This window comes from Spermophilus citellus (assembly GCF_964194105.1).
Source record: "Spermophilus citellus genome assembly, chromosome: 18".
NCBI lineage: Eukaryota > Metazoa > Chordata > Mammalia > Rodentia > Sciuridae > Spermophilus > Spermophilus citellus.
This window is the reverse complement of record NC_138200.1, coordinates 66,626,657-66,647,832: the sequence shown is the minus strand read 5'-3', so window position 1 is coordinate 66,647,832 and position 21,176 is coordinate 66,626,657. Positions and strand designations below refer to the sequence as shown.

Sequence of the window (21,176 nt, the reverse complement as noted above, 5' to 3'; positions counted from 1 at the left end):
GGACACCGAGCACTGGGACAGGCAGAGAACCGCAGCAGGACCCCGGGCGGGGCAGGAGCCTGAGCGGGCCACACCCTGGAGGGGACGTGAGGTGACCACCTGGGGCCTCGGGAGGGGATACGGGAGTTCTCGAAATATTCTCACAACTTTCTGTAAGTTTGAAAGGTTTCAGAATAAAGTCACTAGAAACATAAAGGACAAAAAACCAAAACAGGGCACAGCAGAGGAGCGGCTGCCGCAGGCGCAGGAGGGGCCTGGCCACCCCAGGCGCCCTGCAAAGGCTCCCGGGGCTGGTGACCCACTGCCCAGGGAATGGCCGGGAAAAGAACCAAGAGCATTCAACCTTGTTTGGGTCCCAAATTGAGCAAACGGATTTTAGGGGACTGCTCTTGGGAAATGACGCCCGGGGACGGCGATGTGAAGGGATTACTGCCACGTGGTCTCCGTGGAGGTCCTCGTCTGTAAGAGAACATGGACACGCTCAGGGACACAAGGGCCTGAGGCCTGTCACTGGCTCGGAGACACCACCCACATGTCCACCCTCAGGCAAAGGACACGGACCGAGGCCGTTCACACCCTCGGCCTGGAGGGGGCGCTGTGACGCGCAGGAACCCGGCCGACCTCAGGGAAGTGCGTGGCCGCAGCAGGACACCGCAGGCCCCTGGGGTGGTGGTGGAGCTGCGGTGTGGCTCTGTGGTCCAGCAGTGGCCCCCGGAGGCCCTGGTTCCGTCCCTGAACCACCAGAACAAACGAGGTTAAGCGGCAGGACACAGGCCATGGGTGCTCTTCCAGGGACCTTGGGTGTTTGAAGTTTTCCACCAGAAAATGGTTTGTTTAAAACACGCACAAAACAGTGGTCAAGAGGACGGTGCCGGAGAGATGGGTGACAACCTGGTGGCGGCTGCGTCTGGCAGGGAGCCCCCGACCGAGGCTCGGTCTCGTCTTCTGTCTTTCTGTTTCCAACTCTCTCTAGGAGGGCCGCTCGCGTGGTCTTCAGAACCGACCCCCACACCCCCCAGGCAGTAAGGGGAGCCAGGTGTTGGGAAGCACGGAAGGCAGATGAGGGGCAGCGAGAGCCATGTCCCTCCAGTCCCTGGGAGGTGGGCTGAGGACTCAGGAGAGCCTCGAGCCAGCCAAGGGAGGGGTGAGCACCCTGCCCCCACTGCTGACCCCAGTAGAGGTGGACCCCAGGGATCCAAGGCCGGCGCAGGGGGCTCTGCCTGCACCTCTCCGGCCTCAGGCCCTGCAGCAGGGCCTCGGCCAGCTCTGGCCCTGTGGCCCCTCCTGGCAGCCTGTCTTCCAGGGACCCGACCTTCAGCCCCCACTGGCATGGGAGGTGGTAGCTGGTCACTTTGGGCTACAGAGGAGTGCAGTGGGCACAGCCCCGTCCTGGCAGGCTGCAGGGCCTGGCCGGAGGGCACTTCCTGCCCCCTGCCCCCACTGCCCCTCAAGGCCAGCCCTGTGCGAAGGCCGGGCGGCTGGCTGGTGCAGCGTCCCGGCCTGTGGTCTCCTGGGCCCCAATCTGGGCCAGGTTGCTCAACCGGCCATGCCTTTCCTGTTCTGCTTTCCCAAGCTGGCCAGCTCCCGCTGTGCGCCCGCCGGCTGCGGGCTCACCGCAGGGAAGCTCAGCCCTGCACCCGGACTCTGATTGCTTCCCCCGCCCCCGGGATGGCTCACCTTTTGCTCTGAGGAAGGAGCCCCGCCGTCTGGGAAAGGCACAGTGCTCCTAGGCATGGGCCCTCGGCACCCAGAGCAGGCTGCAGCAGCCCACCCACCCCAGCGTGGGGACCCAGCGTGGCTGCAGTCACCCAGGAGTCCTTGCCACCTGCTGTGCTCCCAGCTACTCCTGAGTCTGAGGCCGGAGGCTGGCTGGAGCCCAGCCTGGGTGCGTAGTCAGACCCCACCGTCGCTGCTGCCATTTACAGACTTCATGTGGACTAGGCCCACCCGTCCTCTGGGCAGCCCTCCTGAGTGGGTGGCACTGCACCTGGGTGTGCAGATAAAGCCACAGCTGGGCTCAGACAGGCTGGGACCCCCGACCTGCAGGGTCACGTCACACCCAGCGCCCAAGCACCTCCAAGGCCACACGAGCCTTTGGTGAAGTGAAAAACCACCGAGCTCGCCCCTCTGGGAGGGAGATGTCGGGGTAGAGAGAGCAGGCGGAGGGGTCTCTGTAGGGCAGGGAAGGGGGACAAGAAGGGAGGGCCCAGGGACCTGTTCTTTCTAGACCAGCTCGGAGCCTCTGGACAGGCTGCAGGTCTGGAATGCGTCATGCTGTTCTTAAGGAGAAACCTGCTCTCCCCCGGGCTCTGGGTAGACACCGTGAGGGACACAAGCCAGGTGGCTGGGTATTTATGTCGAAGATGCCGTGCCCACTGCTGAGTCCAAGACATAGGGGGTCCCGGGACCCAACAGACACGCGGCAACAGAGCAGGGTCTCCTACAGGCCACATGCCACCCAGGCCTGTGTGGGCTCCCCACTGCCCCCTGCGGCCTCCAGGCCCATCTGCTCCAGCTCCTGGTGGACAGGCCTGTGCAGGCCTCTCCACGATGGCCGCCTCCTGCTCTTCTGGACTCCCCAAGGAGACGACAAGCCACGGTAACACAGCAGCACTGTTTCTCAAGCCCAAGGAAGGAGAGGTCAGGGTGCTCAGATGCCTGAGGCTGTGGCTCCTGAAGTCACTTGAGCAGTGACTAAATATCTGGAGACCTGTTTCCTGGAAGGACAAACAGCTCAGCCTCCCTGGTTCCAGCCCTAACTTGCATTATGATTTCAGAAGACCTGTGGGGGCTTCGCGGCCAGCACCAGCACACACCTCCACGAGCGGAGGTCTGTCAGCGGCAGGTCTGCTGAGAGTCCAGCCTGAGTTGAGTGCAGTCATCCCAGCGTCTGCATGCTCCAGGGTGGGAGGGCATGGGCCATGGGTAGCTGTCTTGTCCACCCTCAGAGCCTGGAGAGACTGCAGGCAGCCTCCTGCCCAGGGACCTAAGAACTCTCTCTCTCTTTTGAAATGAATTTCAGTCTGAGCCCCTCAGACCTGTAATGACCCCAGAAGTCTTGGACGCTGCGTGTCAGGTCAGGGTGCTTTGTGTTGTGAATGAGAGAAAAAGAAGCAACTTAAACTGACTTGACTGTCGAAAGCAGGGAGAAATTATGGGCTCGTGTAAACAAAAGGTCCTGGAGTAGCTGGCCTCAGGTCCGGTGGGATCCAGGAGCCTCAATGACGCCAGAAATCCAGGGTGTCTCTCTCCATGTCTAGTGGCTCCATCGTCCAGCAGGGTCCTTCCTCCTGAAGCCTCCCAGTGGATCGAAACTCCTGCCCTCCTGCTCCGTGGGCAGCACAGAGAAATGCTTTCTGACTCTTGCAGAAATCAGAAGCCAGAGGACCCATGTGGGTCGTGTGGCCCTCCACGAACAAATCTCTCTGCAGAGGACCAGGATGTGCCCATGGGCTCAGGCCATCACCCCAGAGGGATGACGAGCCACCTCCTGCACCCCTGTGACTGAGCATGGAAAGTGGCCCCATGAGAAAGGGCCAGGGCAGGCGGGGCAATCATGCCCACGTGTTCAGAAACACCCCAGAGACCAGTGCGGTCGGCTCCGGAGGCTGACGGCGACCACCCAGGCAAGGCCCGCTGCGCCCGGGCTGCAGAGGGGCAGAGGGAGGTGGGGCCATCCCGTGGGCGGAGTCCCACTGCACCCCCAGAAAGACAAGTCGAATTCCATCCTGTGGATGTGACCTCGTTCAAAAATAAGGCCTTGCAGGTGCGGTCAGTCTAAGGTGAGGTCACCCTGGATCAGAGTCGCGCCAGGTCCCACCCCTCTGTGCTTTGGAAGGAGATTCCATAGACACCAGGAGGACACTACGTGGGGACAGGAGCAGAGGCGAGTGGTGCCACCACAGCCAGACGCCAGGCGCAGGCCCAGGCAGGAGCTTCCGGAGCCCTCAGGAGGCCTGGCCCTGCCCACCCTCGGGGTCAGACTTTGGCCTCTAGAACCATGACAAGGAGTTTCTGAGATTCTAGGCCCCGCGCCCGAGGGTGGGGGACTTGTCAGGCAGCCCCAGGAACCTACGCACGCCGCCTTGCAGCAGCTCTGACCAGGCGTGGGTGCAGGCCTCTCCAGCTCCTCCCCTCACGGCCGGGAATTCTGCTCTTCCACACTCAAGAGGATCCCAACTGGGGTTTTCCAAAACGGCCACAGATACACACCCATCAGCGTGCGGGAGCCAGGGCTGCAGTGGACAACAGAGCAGACACCACTGCTTTGTAACTTATGAAATGATGATGATGGTCATCGTGGTCATGATGGTGATGGTGATGATGATGGTGATGATGGTGATGGTGGTGATGATGGTAATGGTGATGGTGATAATGGTGATGATGGTGATGGTGATGATGATGGTGATGGTGATGATGATGGTGATGGTGATGATGATGGTGATGGTGATGGTGATGGTGATGGTGGTGTTGATGGTGATGGTGATGGTGATGATGATGGTGATGGTGATGGTGATGGTGATGGTGATGGTGATGATGGTGATGGTGATGATGGTGATGATGGTGATGGTGATAATGGTGATGATGGTGATGGTGGTGATGATGGTGATGCTGGTGGTGATGGTGATGGTGATGGTGGTGATGGTGATGGTGATGGTGATGGTGTTGATGGTGATGGTGATGGTGTTGATGGTGATGGTGATGGTGATGGTGATGCTGGTGGTGATGGTGATGGTGATGGTGGTGATGGTGATGGTGATGGTGATGGTGGTGATGGTGATGGTGATGGTGATGGTGATGGTGGTGGTGATGGTGATGGTGATGGTGGTGGTGATGGTGATGGTGATGGTGATGGTGTTGATGGTGATGGTGATGGTGATGGTGATGCTGGTGGTGATGGTGATGGTGATGGTGGTGATGATGATGGTGGTGGTGTTGATGGTGATGCTGGTGGTGATGGTGATGGTGATGGTGATGGTGGTGATGGTGATGGTGATGGTGATGGTGATGGTGGTGATGGTGATGGTGATGGTGGTGATGGTGATGGTGATGCTGGTGGTGATGGTGATGGTGATGGTGGTGATGGTGATGGTGATAATGGTGATGATGGTGATGGTTATGGTGATGGTGATGGCTATGGTGATGTGGGTAGTGATAATGGTGGTGATGGCGATGGTAGTGATAACTATTAGACCAGAGTCCTCCTGAGCAGGAATTGCACCTCACATTCTGTGTCCCTCTCACCACTTAGCACAGTACCTGCACGTAAGAGGTGCTCAAGAAACATGCGGTTTACAGACTTGTTCTCCAAGTTGCTTTAAGTGAAGGAGATCCTCCTAGGAGAAGCTCAGGCCGCCCCCAAGGCAAATTTCTTTGAAGTCATGTGTTTCATCTTTAAAATTGACTTGAGTTTCTATTTCACTCCATGGTACACCCGTGTTTGTCTTACTTATAAACAACAAAAACTTTTTTCCAAACTTTGAGTGAAAATGATGCCCCAAGAAAGTATGCCCTGTTTATATCTGTGGTTTCTGAGACACGAACCACCCCACACACTGACCCCCCACCCCAAGTCCCTCAAGCCACCGCCACATGTGTCCAGAGGTCCCCAGAGGGCTGTGTCGGGGTCATAAACCCAGGCCACTATACTGCTGTGGAGAACACACTTCCTGCTCTGGCGGTGCTGGGTGGGGGAGCGAGAGGACGAAGGCTGAGACAGGAAGGGTCTTCCCAGCCTGCTGGGCGCCCTCCACCCTCCAAGCAGGCTGGAAGCTAGGCTGCGCCCCTCCCTTTTGTGCTCAGAGCCAAAGACGTCCAGATGAGGCTCTCTGAGGTCTCTAGGAAGGTTTCCCTTTAGAATCTGGTGTCGTGCAGATTCTGGGACTGCCCCTTTCTCTCTGGCCTCCACCGGGCAGGCAGTGAGGAGGGGACAGTGGGAGTTTAGTGGGCAGCTGCTGTGTGTGGCCAGAGCTACAGGACCTGCTCCCAGGCCCTCCAGCCCCCCAGGGAGAACTTCGAACATTATCCCTGCCGGGCAGTGAGCACGGACAGGGAGACGGCAGGCCCCTGCCCAGGACAGGGACAGACCAGAGCCTGGCCCAGGCGACTCACCCCATACCACCCTGCCAGCCCCCGGTGCAGCCTCCCAGAGTTTCCACTTCCCACTTCCACAGCCAGATTGGCCGGGAGCTGTCGGGCACCAGCCCTGTCGCGCGGCCTTTGTCTTGAGCAGAGCGGAGTGGAGTCACTCAGGCAGTCCAACAGTGGCTCCTGGAAACCCAGTGCCCTGGGCAGCACGTCCACCCCCAGCAGCAGCTCAGCCTGGAGGAGGTCAGGAGGTGGCCATGGTCAGTCATCGGCACCTGAGCATCCCAAACCCGGAGGGGCGTTCACCTGGGAAGGTGTGCACAGCCAAGAGAACTGCTGGCCGTCCAGAGGCCCAGGGTGCCCTGGGGAGCAGTCACTTCCGCATCAACACAGATGCAGCAGCAGCAGGGAGCAAAGCACAGACCCCCGTGGACGTTCAAGGTCAGCAGTGAGCTGCTAAAGGAGCTCCCTGTGCACACTCCCGGGTCCTGCCCTGGGTCCTGGCCACACAACCTGCCTCAGCTTCTCAGTAGAACAGTTTGAAAGTCAAGTGCAGCGCCCGGGGTCTCCAGGGCTAGCGTGGGGCCTTGGCGCCACCTTGTGTTCACCTGGGATATGGCACCTCCCACACCAGTGAGCTTGGCATGGATTAAAGGCTGGCCGGTGGCTGGGTCCAGCCTCACACTGACCAGCTCACGCTCCTCCCCACCAGCCTGCGGCGAAGCCAGGTCCCCACTTTGGCCAAGGAGCTGCTGCCTCCAGGAGCACCTGTTAACCTCAGTTTAGCCCCTGGAGGGTCCATTCGGCAGCTCAGGTTGGGGTTGCGAGAACCATGATAGATCAACTCCCAGGGAAGTTGAACCTGCACAGAATCACCTGGAGAGACCTGAACCCCCGAGAGGTGTCCAGGTGGGTGCCTTTCAGGAGCTGCGTCTGCCACCAGCAGTGGCAGCAGCTGCCTAAGTGGTCCTAGTGTTGGCCTGCACACCGCAGGATGCCCACCTGCGGATGTCCCCCAGGAGCTCCACCCACTTTTTAACAAGGCTCCTTGGTCAGGTGACCAGCCCTCAGTTGGCCTGCAGACCGCAGTGCCTGAGGGACGTGTTGGCAGCCAGGTGTTTCCCGAGTCTGTCTGCTCCTGTATGGACCTTGTCAGGTTGCCCTGCGTGTCAATCAGAGAAGGTGGCCCCTGTCCTCGGACCTGCCCCAGACTTGCATGATTTAGGTGCAGATGTGTCCACTAATGAGAGCAGCAGCCATGGTGTCCATCGATTCCTCGAGGGGTCTGTAGTTCCCAGGGATGAGGACTGAGTCACACTGTCCACAACTCGCATGGACTGTGTGCTCTGTGGGGCTGCGCTGTCTGGAGGGAAGGGGACTCTCAGCATCCACCCTAAAATACCGTGTGGCCTACAGCACAGCCCTGGGTGGCTCAGGAGGTAACCAGCAGGTGGACACCAGTGGGCCTCAGGGTTCAGCTGGTTTCATTGACCTTCCGTTTGGTTTGGGGTGGCAACAAAAGGACTAAAGATGAGGAGGTGGTTTCAAGAGACTGCTGGCCTGTTCCTAGGGCCCAGAAGTGTCTGCGCACCCAGTGAGCCCCACTGAGCCCCACTGTGTGAGGAGCCCAGGCCACGTGATGACACAGCCCGCAGTGGACTCTGGTTGGCCTGACCTGATTGGACCTTGGCTAAGTTGCTTAGCCCTCTGTGCCTCCCTTGATCCGTACAATGGGGATCGGAGCCTCCTGGGCTGCAGCAGGAAAGAGCACTCGCAGGGCACGGGCTGAGCTCGAGCCAGGCCTGCCCGAGTGGGCGCCATGTGCTCAGCCCTGGCCAGGCCTCTCCAGAGGGACAGCCTTGTGCACGTGGGCTGAGGGTCCTGCACTTCCTTCTGGCGCAGACCTGCTCTCACCCTGTAGCAGCACGGGTGGCTTCTGGGGTGTGCCGAGTCGGGGTCCTCAGAGACGGTGGTGAAATCAGGCGTCTGCAGTGAGACGTCCCTGCAGGCAAAGGGCTCTGCAGAGAGGAATCCCAGCACAGCCCCGTAAGGGAGGTATTAGGCCAGAGTCACAAGCACGCCCCCTACTTGTGGGTGCAGTGCATTACAGGAAGAGAGGCACCAAGGAAAGGGCGTGTGTGCCTCCCTCTGGCTGGAGAAAGACCCCGGTTCAGTCAGCTGTGCAAACCCAAAGCTTCGGTCTCGGAGCGCCCTCTGCTGTCCAGGCCTGAGAAGGCAGGCCTCCGGAAGGCCAAGTCTGATTGTCCAGGATGCAGGCTCTAACTGGCCCCTTGGGGGATGTCTGTGCAGGCACCTGAGCTCTGCTCTGGAGCAGGAACTGCGGCTCGAGGGTGGTAAAGGGTGCAGCAGGTTCGCCTCCCAGGGGGACAGTCCCTTTGGAGAGCACCGTGGGACGCTTTGTGGTGTCTAGGCTCCTCCTAAGCTGCCTCTGAGCTGCACAGGTCGACGCCCTCAGCCTTCGCCATACTGCCCGGCACCTGTGTGAGCCTCTCAGACACCATCCCTCCTAGGAGGCCGAGGAGGGATCCAACGGCTAGGCAGACACAGCTTCTGTGTGACCAGCAACACCACCCCCAGGTGCCCACCCAAGGGAAGTGAACACATGCCATACAAAGACACCCACAAATGCTCCTGCAGCCATGTCACATGTAGAGATGAAGTAGTCCAGGTGTCCATCATCTGGTGAGTGGACACATGGAGTGTGACACACGAATACGCACATGCTGGGGCGTCAGCAATGGAAATGGAGCCCTGGCCCTGCAGCCGGCGACCTCGAAAACCTTATGCCAGAGAAACCAGACAAAAAGGAGCGCGTAGCCCTGCGTGGGTCTCCGCGGGAGTCCACAGCAGACCCTCTTCCCACTGCAGGGAGCCGGCGATGGGGAGCGCCTGCAGGAGCACAGTATGGGGAGGCGTCCAGCACCTGGTCAGGAGGCTCTTCTTCCTGCTCCAGAGGATGTGAGACATTAAAGTCTAGAATAATTAGTGAAGAACAAAAGACAAAGTCTGAAAGATAGTTCAAAAGATGGAGCCCCTGGTAGATCCAGTCCACACAGGAGCAGGAGCTGCACAACTAGAAAGTGGACACTGTGGTTTGTTTCAGGGGCACATCTAAGGCAGGGCTAAGGTTTCAGGGTGGAGTCTTGCTCCGTGCTGTCTTACAGTCAGCAGGTGGACGGCATCTTGGCAGGTCACACCTGTACAGCAGGTCACCCCATCCCAGTGCAGTGTGGAACCTTTGGCAGAGCAGAGGGGGACGGTCCCCTGCACAGGCAGTTTAGCCCTGTGGGGGTGCCACGGGAAGTTCCCATGCCAGACCTATGTCCTCTCTGGCTGCAATGCCAAAGTGGCCCACATACAGCCCACAAATGGCCCTCAACACGTGGGGGCTTCACGTCTGGGTGACAGAAGTACTCTGGAGCTAGGTGTAGGGGATAGGCACCTATCCACAAGGCACCTAGGCCACTAGACCATGCACTTCACAGGGGGTGGGCACCTATCTACAAGGCTCCTAGACCACTAGACCATGCACTTTACAGAGTGAATTCTATCTCAATAAAGCTGTTTTAAAACATCAGACAGGATGATCGTCCGCTTAGAGATGAAATAGAATTGTTGAGGTGGAAGATGTGTAAAAGAAACTGCAGAATTAAGCACTGAGAGACAAAATCATAGAAACTACAAGAATGCAAGACGCAAAGGGTACAGAGAAAAGACCCAGGGGGAGGGGACCGACTGCAAGGCAGAAGCAAACTCTGAAGAGTTGTTGGATCTTCAAAGATGCAATAAGATACACTATTCAAATAACCAAAATATATAATAGACCAAATAGATTTTATGAGAAAAAACATATTTAGAGATAAAGAGAATCGGGCTGGGGATGTGGCTCAAGCAGTAGCGCGCTCGCCTGGCATGCATGCAGCCCAGGTTCAATCCTCAGCACCACATACAAACAAATATGTTGTGTCCGTTGAGAACTAAAAGATAAATATTAATAGGAAAGGCAACAGAATACAACAGACACTAGTATGGCAATATGTAAATCAGTGGATGTGTAACCGATGTGATTCTGCAATCTGTATACAGGGTAAAAATGGGAGTTCATAACCCACTTGAATCAAAGTGTGAAATATGATATATCAAGAACTATGTAATGTTTTGAACAACCAACAATAAAAATTTAAAAATAAATAAATAAATAAAAAATAAAAGATAAATATTAAAAAATTCTCTCTCTCTTCTCTAAAAAAAAGAGAGAGATAAAGAGAATCACTTCATGATAAAAGTTCAATTTTCAGGAAATTATAACGAGTTTTAACTTGTAAAACCCTGAAGACAGCCTCAAATATATAAAACAAAAATATACCAGAAGCCAGGCATGGTGGCACATGCCCGTCATCCCAGTGGCTCAGGAGGCTGAGGCAGGAGGATCACGAGTTCAAAGCCAGCCTCAGTAATAGCAAAGCACTGAGCAACTCAGTGAGGCCCTGTCTCTAAATAAATTACAAAATAGGGCTGGGGATGTGGCTCAGTGGTCAAGTATCCCTAAGTTTAATCCCCAGTACCCCACCAAAATGTGTGTGGGTGTGTGTGGGTGTGTGTGTGTCTGTGTGTGTGTGTGTGTCCAAAAAAAGACAAGAAACAGACAAAAGTTTGCCTCAGAAATAGAAGGAGCAGACAAAGTTCTCAGCAAAAGTTGACATAAACCACGTGGTCGGCAAACAGCCTGCTGTATGCCTGGGCGCCCGGCACACAGGAGCTGCACACACTGGGGACAAAAGTCTCCAGGCACAGAGCCCTGCAGCAGCATCCACAAGATCCAAAGGACAGAAATCAGCACATCCCCAAGGACAGCGCCATCATACTTGAAGGTGCTCGGAGGCCAGTGTGACCCCAGCTGCTCAGGAGTTGGGGCAGAGGATCTCAAGTCCAAGGCCAGCCTCCACAACTTAGTGAGGCCCTGTCTCAAAGAAGAAAAAAGGTTGAGGACAAACCTCAGTGGGTGGGAAGGAAGCAAGAAGGAAGGCTGGTGAGCAAGAGGCCCGGCTGGATTCCTGCCTTTCAGATCTCTGGGCGGCTGACACCTGATTTGCATCCAGGGAGATAAGCTTTTGGTTTCCTGGTTCTGTGTTGCAGAAAAGCTACCCAGGCCAGGTCCAGTAGGAGACAGAAACCACAAGGTTGTTTGAACAGAAAATTTAATCTGCAGAAATGTTTAACCAGGTTAAGCTTGCTAACTAGGTAACTAGAAGAGCAAAAAGAGAACTCGGTATCATAGAGGCAGTAGCTCAAGGCGAGACCACCAGGCCCAGGCCACACAGCAGAGGGAAGAGGTGGACATCGTTAAAGATGAGCACCCGTGGGTGGGTGCCTCTCGGTGGGTGGTGGGTGCTGGTGTCTTTGAGGGGCACAGAGGGCTGATCTCCAGTTGTGGGAACAACTGAAAACTGGTCTTAGCTGCTGCTGAGAAAGGCACAGCCTCTGCCAGGTGAAGCAGCACACGGGTGACACAGGAAGTAGGAAGAAACCAACAGACAGGAAACAGGAAGCAGGCAAGAAGCGCCAAGTGCCTCCCTCCCTCCAGTAGAGGCCAGACTGCTGCCAAGAGAGGAGCAGAGTGCAGCCTCCCAGGAGGGGGAGGGCGGGAGTGGAGCAGAGGGACAAAGACTTGCCAGGACAGTCCCTCTTTCTGTGACTCCTGCACATCCCTCCGCACACACCTAGGGACGCCCTCCCCATGCCATACCCACACTGTCCTCACCAAGCAAGATGCACGTGTCCTCCCCGGGAGTAAAGGGCTCTCAGCATCGTCCCAGGGTCAGAGGGCCAGGTGCAGCAGGCGCGTCTGTCGGCACTGTGTGACCCACCTGGGACCCAGTCCGCTCCACCGGATGTTCCCTCACCTATAGCTGAGCTGCGAAATTAACCCCAACGAACTCGCAGAATTAGGAAGGAAGGTGGTGAAGTGGCGAGCCCACGCGAGTGCGCATGCACACGGGCGGGAAAGGACGTGCCAGGACGTGCCACTCTGTTCCTCACCGAGCCTGGCCGCCATCCTCTGCACCGCTTCCTTGGCCTCCCCCCACCCCCCACCCCCGCCTCTGCCCAGGCCTCCGCTGGGAGGGCTCCTCGCCTCACTCACGGGGCCTGGCTGCCCATGGACTCGCTGTGCCAAGGTACCTCCACTCACTTTCACCGTAGAGCTGTGAAGTCCCCCGAGGTGCCCAGGAGCACCCCTTGGGTTCCAGACACGGCCTTCCCTGTCCCCACCGTGCAGTCTCAGGGCCACTCGCAGACAGCACAGTCACCGCCTCCCTCCCCACACACTGCCACTGCTGTGTCCTGGCAGAATCCGTGATCCCTCAGGAAGCAGGGCCTCGAGCCACAGAGGGGCTGAAGGGGGCACAGAAACTCTGCCAGCGGGTCGCTGCGGGCACAGTGGGAGGAGCCGGCCGCTCTACCCTGCGGTCCCCAGGCTTGTCCCCAGGCTGCCTGCGGCCTCCTCGCCCCCAGCTCAGGCCCTGCCCTGTCCTGGCTCTTTTTCCACTTGGGAACACATCAAAGAACCCCCCGTGGGCCTCAGAGGGCTGGGTTCCCGGCGGCATTGCTCACGGTGGCCGAGAGGTGCCCACGATGCTCACCCATGACGTGAGGACAAGAGCGGTGTATCTGCTGGAGGGCCTTTCAGCCTAAAGGGCAGGCGACATCACACATGACGACAAGGAGGGCCTGGGGACACCGAGCCAAGTGAACAGCCAGCCACAGAAAGGCAAACGCCCATGAGTCCCCAGGATGCGCAGGGGCCACCAGGGCTGGGGGCGGGGGACACAAGTGCTCAACACAGCAGTTTCTGTTTGGGAACATGAAGGTTGAGGACGGCTGGTGGTGATGGCGGCAGGACGTGAAAGCACTGTATGCTTACCATGGCTAAAATGGCTACTTTGGGGGGATGGGTACCAGGGGTTGAACTCAGGGCCCCCGACCACTGAGCCCCATCCCCAACCCCATTTGTACTTTATTTAGAAACAGGGTCTCGCTGAGTTGCTTAGGGCCTGGCTTTTGCTGAGGCTGGCTTTGAACTTGCGATCCTCCTGCCTCAGCCTCCTGGCTGCTGGGATGACCAGCGTGGCCACCAGGCCTGACTTTCAGATGGCAACTTTTATGTTAGTAGATTCTGCAACCAAAGTATGTTTAAGAAGCGTAGACTGTCCCCTGGGAGATGTCACTCCCCTTCAGAGTGCTGCCACCCAGGTGACCCGTCTCCAAGAGCCTGGTGGCCAGCTGCTCTTGCGGGTCCCTAGGCACTGCCAGGCCCTGGATGGGGGCAGTGTGCAGGGAAGCAGCCGTGGGGCGCTGTGGCCAGAAGCACCGGGCAGCGAGGGCTGACCGATCCACACAGGGCACACTCCCAGGACAGAGCTCCGCCCCTCTCTGGAGAGGGGTCTGGGGTCACCACCTGTGAAGACATCCAGGGCCCTGCATGCTGGCATCAGAGCCCCCTCGCAGTCCTTGGGCCCATGGTCTTCTTTCTGTCCCTACAACACACCTGGCCAGGTGGGCCATCAGGGCCTTCCTGGGTGGTCCTGCCACCCCCACCCACCCCTCTAGCCCAGCTGGCTCCATCTCAGCTTCAGGCCTCAGCCCAGAGTTGCCTCCTCAGTCAGCGCCCCAGCCCACCCAGGCACCCGCCCCGCCCCTCAGAGCACCCTTCTTCTACTTGTCTCCTGGAGCCCAAGGGCCAGGGCCCCGGACGGTCAGCACTGAGCCCCGCAGCTCTGTGGTTGGGCAGAGAGATCAACTGGCTGGCCACAGGTTGAATCCAGCCACTGAATCCCTCCTCACAACCCACTGAAGTGGCAGTAAACAGATTTTTTTAAGGCACCAGGACAACATTTTAGAATCTAAAGCCAACGTACAAATGGCAATTCCCTTAGCAAGTTCAAGAGCAGGTTTCAGCCAGGTGCAGCGGTGCACACCTGTGATCCCAGCTACTCCTCGGGAGGCTGAGGCAGGAGGATCTCAAGTCTGAGCAGAGAGAGAGGGTTCCTAAGTGGTGTTAAAATCACAGGTCACTGTTGGAGACCAAGCTCCTGCAGACCAGGCTACTCATAAACACGGAGCCATGCATGCTGACATTCCCAGCCACCAAGCTGAAACCGCGCTGTCCCTCTCATCCTCCAGTCAGAACTAGAGAGAGAACAGCCAGATTTCTCAAATAGCTCCGTCCCCTCTGGCAAGGTAACAAAGTTCTGTTTGAATGGCTGCACACAAGGTGACCTAAAGTAACCTAGGCTGAGCAATCACCACCTCCTTTTAAGGGAAGCCACCTGGAAATGACCCATCTGCCCTGCAGTCCATCTCTGCCTCCTTCAAGCCCACCCACGGAGCCAGCCTCCTTGGCTTAGGCCATTGGAGCATTTGCTCATTTTAGGAAATGAACTGTAATTCAGTTCTAGAACTGAAAATAAAACCAATCGAGCCGGGTGCAGTGGCGCACACCTGTAATTCCAGCAGCTCCAGAGGCTGAGGCAGGAGGATCCGAGTTCAAAGCCAGCCTCGGCAATGGTGAGGCACTAAGCCACTCAGTGAGTCCCTGTCTCTAAATAAAATACAAATAGGGCTGGGGTGTGGCTCAGTGGTCGAGTGCCCCTGAGTTCAATCCTCTATACCAAAAAAAAAAAAAAAAAAAGCCAACCAAGATCTCTGAATTGTTGTAATCTTGTCTTTTGACTGGTGATGAGGCGAGGCCACATAGCCCAGGGTGCAAGGAGGCTCCACTGGGAGCCATCCAGTGTGGGGAGCCAGTCTGAAGGATTCCCTGAGTCAGAGAGGCTCTGACGTCACTACACCTCATAGTGACCCGGACATTGCCCGGGTCCCAGGAGTTTAAGGACACATCTTCAACGTAGGCACCCCATGGATTGAGCTACACTCACCTGTTCCTTTGTGATATTGCCCCTTTGTCCTGTTTGGGATAGAATGTTCCATGGAAACACCCTTTGTGTGTCCCCTTCTCTTGCTCTGCCTTTGGGCGTGGCCTTCCTAGATGTCAGTCAACCTGCTGACAGCAGACATCACAAGCTAGACTCAGCCCCTGAAACCTGACCCCTGGCCTCATTTGAATGGCTGCTCCTCAATAAAAGGGTTCATCACACACGGGCTCCCTTGAGCTTTCTGCAGACCCTTAAGGTCAGAGGAGCCATCATGAGACGCCAAAGAAAAAGGTATCTCTGTCTCTTGTGTGGTTATTTCGTGCAGCCCAGTTCACCTGGAGTGACCCTGAGTGTTTTAGGCATGAGGAATGCAACAATCCAGGTTGACAGCTGGGGCAGAGCCCCTTCCTCTTGGGAGTCCTGAGTGAGCCCATCCTTGAAATGCCTGGCCCAGAGGGACCTACCTGCCATTGCTCATGAGGCTGCACAGTGCCACAGAGTCCCACCCCACCCTTGGGGGCTGAAATGACATTGCCCAGAGGGAGGCTCAGGCTTTGCAGCTGGCACCACCTGGTCCCCACAGCGAGACCAGGTGTCTGCAGGCCCTTTGAGAAGAGGGATGGGGGCCTTTCAGGGCAGCAGGAAGACCAGCGAACAGGGCTAACAGCCTGCTCTGGAAACCTCCTGAGAGGCCCCAGGCCCTTTTCCAGGCAGTCCCAATGGTCAAGCAAAGAGCCCAACCCGACTTTCCCCTACAGCCAGGCTTCCCTAGGGTCACCCTGTCCTGCCAGTCTCCCTCCTATCCAATGCAGGCAGGAGACCCTTTGCACCAGCCAACCCTGCTACCATCAGCTTACCATCTCTGTTCAAGCACTCCTCCTGCTTCTCCTAGCACATCTCCAGACAGGGAGGGGGCAACAGGACTGAGTCTTCGGGGGTCTGGCCGGAGGCAGGGATGATGCTCGTTACACGGCTGGAACCCAGGGCCTCCAGCACTCACCAGGGAGCAACCCCATCCCTACTGCTGCCTTTTAAGGTGAAAGTAGAGAAGTTGAAATTGAGCAGCCATAAGTCAGCCAAGGCCACCAAATCCATTACCTGGACCTCCGTCAGGGAGCTCATGATCTGGCCTGCCCTGTGCATAAGGGCAGTCACCTCACAGTCCAGTCCAGCCAATGGGGACAATTTCAAGAGACAGTCCCAGAAAAAAAGTGTCTCATGGGAGCTGGGATTGTGACTCCATGACAAAGTGTTCACCTAGTACATGTGATGCCCTGGGTTCGATCCTCAGCATCACATAGAAAATAAAGGTATTGTGTCCCCCTACAACTAAAACAATATTAAAAAAAAAAAAAAAAAAGTGTCTCACTGGAATTTCTGTTGGTCTGGCTAATAAATGAGATCTTACTGAAAATCTGTCAAAACTCAAAACGAGGAGTGGCACACGCCTGTAATCCCAGTGGCTCAGGAGGCTGAGACAGGAGGATCCTGAGTTCAAAGTCAGCCTCAGCAAAAGTGAGGCACTAAGCAACTCAGTGAGACCCTGTCTCTAAATAAAACACAAAACAGGGCTGGGGATGTGGCTCAGTGGTCAAGTGCCCCAAGTTCAATCCCAGTACCCTCCCCCCCACCAAAAAAAACCCTCAACATTACAGGGCACAGTGGTATACAACTATAATCCCAGCAAATCAGGAGGCTGAGATAGGAGGATCACAAGTTCAAGACCAGCCTGGGCAACTTAACAAGACTGTCTCAAAAACAATCATAGACTCTACTCTTAGTTTTTATCTAACATCCCCTTGTACAATTTAAGATACAAGCTTTGTGCCATTTACTTTACACCCACAATACATTACTCCGGATGCCTGAGAGAACCTAGGGTTTTAAATACACTTTCATTCAGTTACCATCCAAGAAACCACACGGATTCCACGTAACTCGTCATTTATTAGCACTGGTTCTGTTTGACGTAATGGGTTTCCAGTAAAGATGCAGAGGAACTTGAAATGACCAGCATGTGAGCAGCGGGCTCTCACTTCTTCCACTCATTCTTGTCATAGTCCCACTTGGCGGAGAAGCCCTGGATGGGGCTGACCTTCATATCCAGCATCCTCTTGGTCTGCATGGCCACCCACTCTTCATCAAAGGTGTGCGGGATGGGGCCGTACACTGCGGTTCAAAACCACTGTATGAGGACGACTGTCCTCACAGGCTGCCCACCCAGTGCCTCACAGTGGTTAGGTCCCCTTTCAGGCCACTAGCACAAAGCCACTCTCCACTCAACTCTACTCTCACCCAAAGGTTGTGCTTCTGGGCACTGACAAGGCCAGATGTTTTTAAAATCATTCCTGTTTACAAAAGGTCAGCAGTAAGATCATTAAACTGGAGCACATCTCCACAGGCACGGGCAGCAAGGACCCCAGGCTAGCACAAGGCACTCGGGGCCTATGGCACCGGGAAGACCAGACAAGGCTGGTGTGCCATTAACCACATCCCCACTCAAACCTGAAGCACAGGAATGCACTCTCAAAAGGCGGAAGCTGCCTTAGAGTGGGCCCCCATGGAGCCTGCGGGAGGGGGCCTGAGGCTCGGGCTACAGCTGAGGTGCAGCACCGCGACCCAGGCAGCTGCCAGGACCAGCGCCTGCCAGGCACCTCCGGACACCTGGCTGGTGAGCCATCGAGCTGCCACTGAGAGGTGGTGGCATGCTGCTCAAAGCAGCAAGTACTCGCTCACACAGGATGTGCAACCATGAAGGGTGACTCCAGCTTCAAACCAACCTCCTACCACTTCAATGTCCCCAGACCCCGAACACCACCCTGGGATAGACCCTGGAACGGAAGTGCCCACCTCTGGCTCCAAGGCAGTGTGCAGGTCCTGCTGGCACACTCCTGGGCACTGCGGGTGGGGGCTGCCCTGGGCGCAACACTGTACTCACCGTAGCGCTTCTCCCAGATCAGAATGAGGGCAGTGAAGCCGATGAAGAACATGGCTGCGCCCACCACAGTCTTCCACTCGTTGGTGCCCCTGTTCATCTCAGCAAAGCTCTCGTTGAACTGAATACGATACACTGGGACAGAAGGAAGAGCCATTTGCAGGCATAAAGAGCCTGAAGTGGCCACATCCCTCCTCCACAGGTTCACCCCCTCCCCATGGCACAGCCAAGGGAGAAAACAAGGAGCTGAGGGTGACGGCGCAGCCTTGGCCCTAACACCCCTGCGTGTGCACACACACCCTCACAACAGCACCTGAGGGGAGGAGGGACGAAGGGATGACGTTTCCTTTGGATCCATGTGAGGGTCTGCTCTGTCACATTCTTTCCAGGCCCCTTTCATAAGGAACAGAGGCTTGTAGGGGTCTTCTTGCCACAATTTACAGTTAAGCTAAGTCCTACCCACCATGTCTACTCTGAGGCTGCAGCTACCCCCTCCACCCCAGTGGAGTGCTCAATAAGCAGTGCTCAATAAGCAATCCACGCCACGCGCTGCCCGGTGCTGCTGGGTGTGCCAGCCTGCCCTTTGATACCCACACTCAACTTTCTCGTCCCTGGTCAGGTTGCTCCAGGAGGCCTTCTCCTTCTCCTTCAGGGCCTTCTGGCTGGCGGACAGCTGCCTGACATGGGCCACGTCAGGCAAGGGGTAGTCACGCCGGTCAACATAACTGGGCAGAGCAAAGTCATCGCTCTTCACCACGCTCCCTGGAAGCACATGGGGTGGACATCTGGATGAGAACGGTGGCCGGTGGTGAAGTGGAAGCATGATACACAGCATGAACCCTGGCACCACTTCATTCAACCGCTAATGGACCCTGGCACCACTTCCTGTAGCAGTTATCACAAGAGCTGGACAGGGTTCCCTGCCTGGATGGGAGAATGGACCCAGGACGGCCCTACTGCAAGGGATTCAAACTGACAAAAACAAAGGCAACATGAAAGGCAGAAGAACAAGCGTTCCAAGTTCAGAAACCTAGGCACAGGAAAAGGGGCCATGGCAGCAGCATTATGGGGATCACTGTGCCCAACTGAGGACTGGCTCAGAAGTTGCGCCAACCCTTTAGAAAGGGCATCAGAGTCTCCTGTTCATTCTTCACCAACTTACCAAGCACCTACTGCCTGCTAAGTGTGGCTCTAGATGTATGGGATTGTCGGTGAGCCAATCAAAGACCTCATTCTAGAAGTGGGGACAAACAAGATACAAACTGTGTAAACTACATGACAGGAATGCTCCTGTGCAGGATACAGGCCATAGCACTAAGTGAATGAAGCGGTCCTAGAACCACAGGCACAGGAATCAAGCACTCAGTGGGTCACAGAAAGGCTGGTGCTGTTTTTGTTTTCCTTTTGAAAAACGTAAATCATGTACACACGTGAATCACATGTGTGTACTAAATAGGCAAAAACTTCTGGCTGGGTAAAACCTAGCTATCGCGAGTGGGAGGAGAGATCTGCCTGCAGACCCCTCACTCTGCTTAAAATGCGCCTGTACTGTGTGTTGCAGGCACAGCGCAGGACAGAAGAGGAAGCTGTTTTCACTTCAGAATCCCCACTGACAGCGCTTCTCCAGTTCTGTTCTGCTGCAAGATCAATTTATGTCCCAAACTGGTCTGGAGAGACAGAGCCCTGCAAAAAATGCTCTCCCTCCGCCAACTCAGCCACATGGTTAGAGGCTCCCAAGTCACACAGTCGTGCAATAAGACACTGAGCCTTGAGCAACGGTGCAGCTCCTCCAGGTGCTGATCCCAAGCCAGTAGACCACCGGCACACTTACATAAATGCACTTGCCCCCACCCCAAAAGGATCTGGAGTGAAAATGGCCAGAACTAGTTCCCAATTAAAACAAGCAGACTAGAAAGCTTACCAAGTTCAGCACGCCCCCCACCCAAAGTCTCTAGCTGTTAAGAGTTATTGAAGTAGATACAAACTGGACCGATGAGAATGTTCTAGATTCAACAGCAGAAACAATGGCACCTATCAGTGAACGGTCTAAAGACCAGTTTAATTGGATGAATACGTCAGTGAACTACATCTCATAAAGCTGTTATAAAGACATAAAGTCTCACAGCCTTGGAGCACACTAGCCATAAAACAGCATATTTTAAAACAAGAACAGCCAACTGACAATCTCCTGGGCTCTTCAGAGCCTTGGGCCTGATTCCCCAGTAAATGAAAGAGGAAAGCAAAGGCTGAAACACCAAACATTCTTTTTCTAAAAAAGGGATAGAAAAGCAAAAGGAGGGGCTGGGGATGTGGCTCAAGCGGTAGCGCACTCGCCTGGCGTGCGTGCGACCCGGGTTCGATCCTCAGCACCACATACCAACAAAGATGTTGTGTCCACCAAGAACTAAAAAATATTAAAAATTCTCTCTCTCTCCCTCTCTCTCTCTCCTCTCTCACTCTTAAAAAAAAAATTAAAAAAAAAAAAAGAAAAGCAAAAGGATTCCACATTCTAAAGAATTTCTGTGTTCCTGTCCTCAACCAGGATGGGTCTCTGCAGGAGATCTGGTGGAGCTGAGCTCCCTCCACTCCAGCTGTGAGCGACAACTGGTTATATGCCAGGCACAGAACTAACCTCTCTATATATTTCAGGTGAGATTCTTACATTTAAACTTAAGTAGCTAGTCACGATAGAAATAGGATTCCAACCCAGCTCAGGTGGACATCCAAGCTCTTTTGCTTCCAGTGCCTCTACTGTGTAAACAGAAGTCGGGGTAGGGGGGTCACTAAAGTCAGATGTAGTGAGACCTCTTGAAAGGGGTGGAACTGGAACCTGAAAAACCAGAAAGGAAAATGGGGAAATAACAACATAAGCAAGGACCCCCCACTAATATTTAACATGATTCATAAATAGACCTCAATATAATCCCTGCTGAAATATCCATATCCCCCTGCAGTCCCGCAACTCCAAGACCAAGATCATAGGCATCCCTGAAACCCCAGCACAGGGCCTAGTAGACAGCAGGAGCAAAATAATGGGCTCAGCCCATTTAAAAGAAAAGTCAGACTTACCATGTGCTCGTGCACACACAGAGGTGGAAATGGCTCGCTTGCCGATTAGGCTAAAGACCCTGGTAGCCAACATTCTGGAAGAAAAAAAACATATACCTTCTCTATGAATGAGGGCAAACACACATTAGGGA

At 55.5% G+C, this 21,176-nt stretch overlaps 1 protein-coding gene across 2 annotated transcripts in view; it reads right to left on the bottom strand.

The window, feature by feature from the left end:
• Positions 1 to 16,968: 16,968 nt before the first annotated feature.
• Positions 16,969 to 21,176, bottom strand: part of COX4I1 (cytochrome c oxidase subunit 4I1) — a 327,664-nt gene continuing 323,456 nt past the window's right edge. Inside the window, exons 2-5 of one of the 2 annotated variants that reach the window (XM_081273142.1) lie at positions 21,046 to 21,144; positions 18,571 to 18,738; positions 17,980 to 18,111; positions 16,969 to 17,210 (exon numbers count right to left, since the gene is read on the bottom strand). In XM_081273142.1, coding sequence (XP_081129268.1) covers positions 17,074 to 17,210; positions 17,980 to 18,111; positions 18,571 to 18,738; positions 21,046 to 21,118 — 510 coding nt within the window. In that variant the 5' untranslated portion in view covers positions 21,119 to 21,144 and the 3' untranslated portion in view covers positions 16,969 to 17,073. The remainder of the gene's footprint in view (positions 17,211 to 17,979; positions 18,112 to 18,570; positions 18,739 to 21,045; positions 21,145 to 21,176) is intronic. The other variant, XM_081273141.1, reaches the window with a different exon arrangement.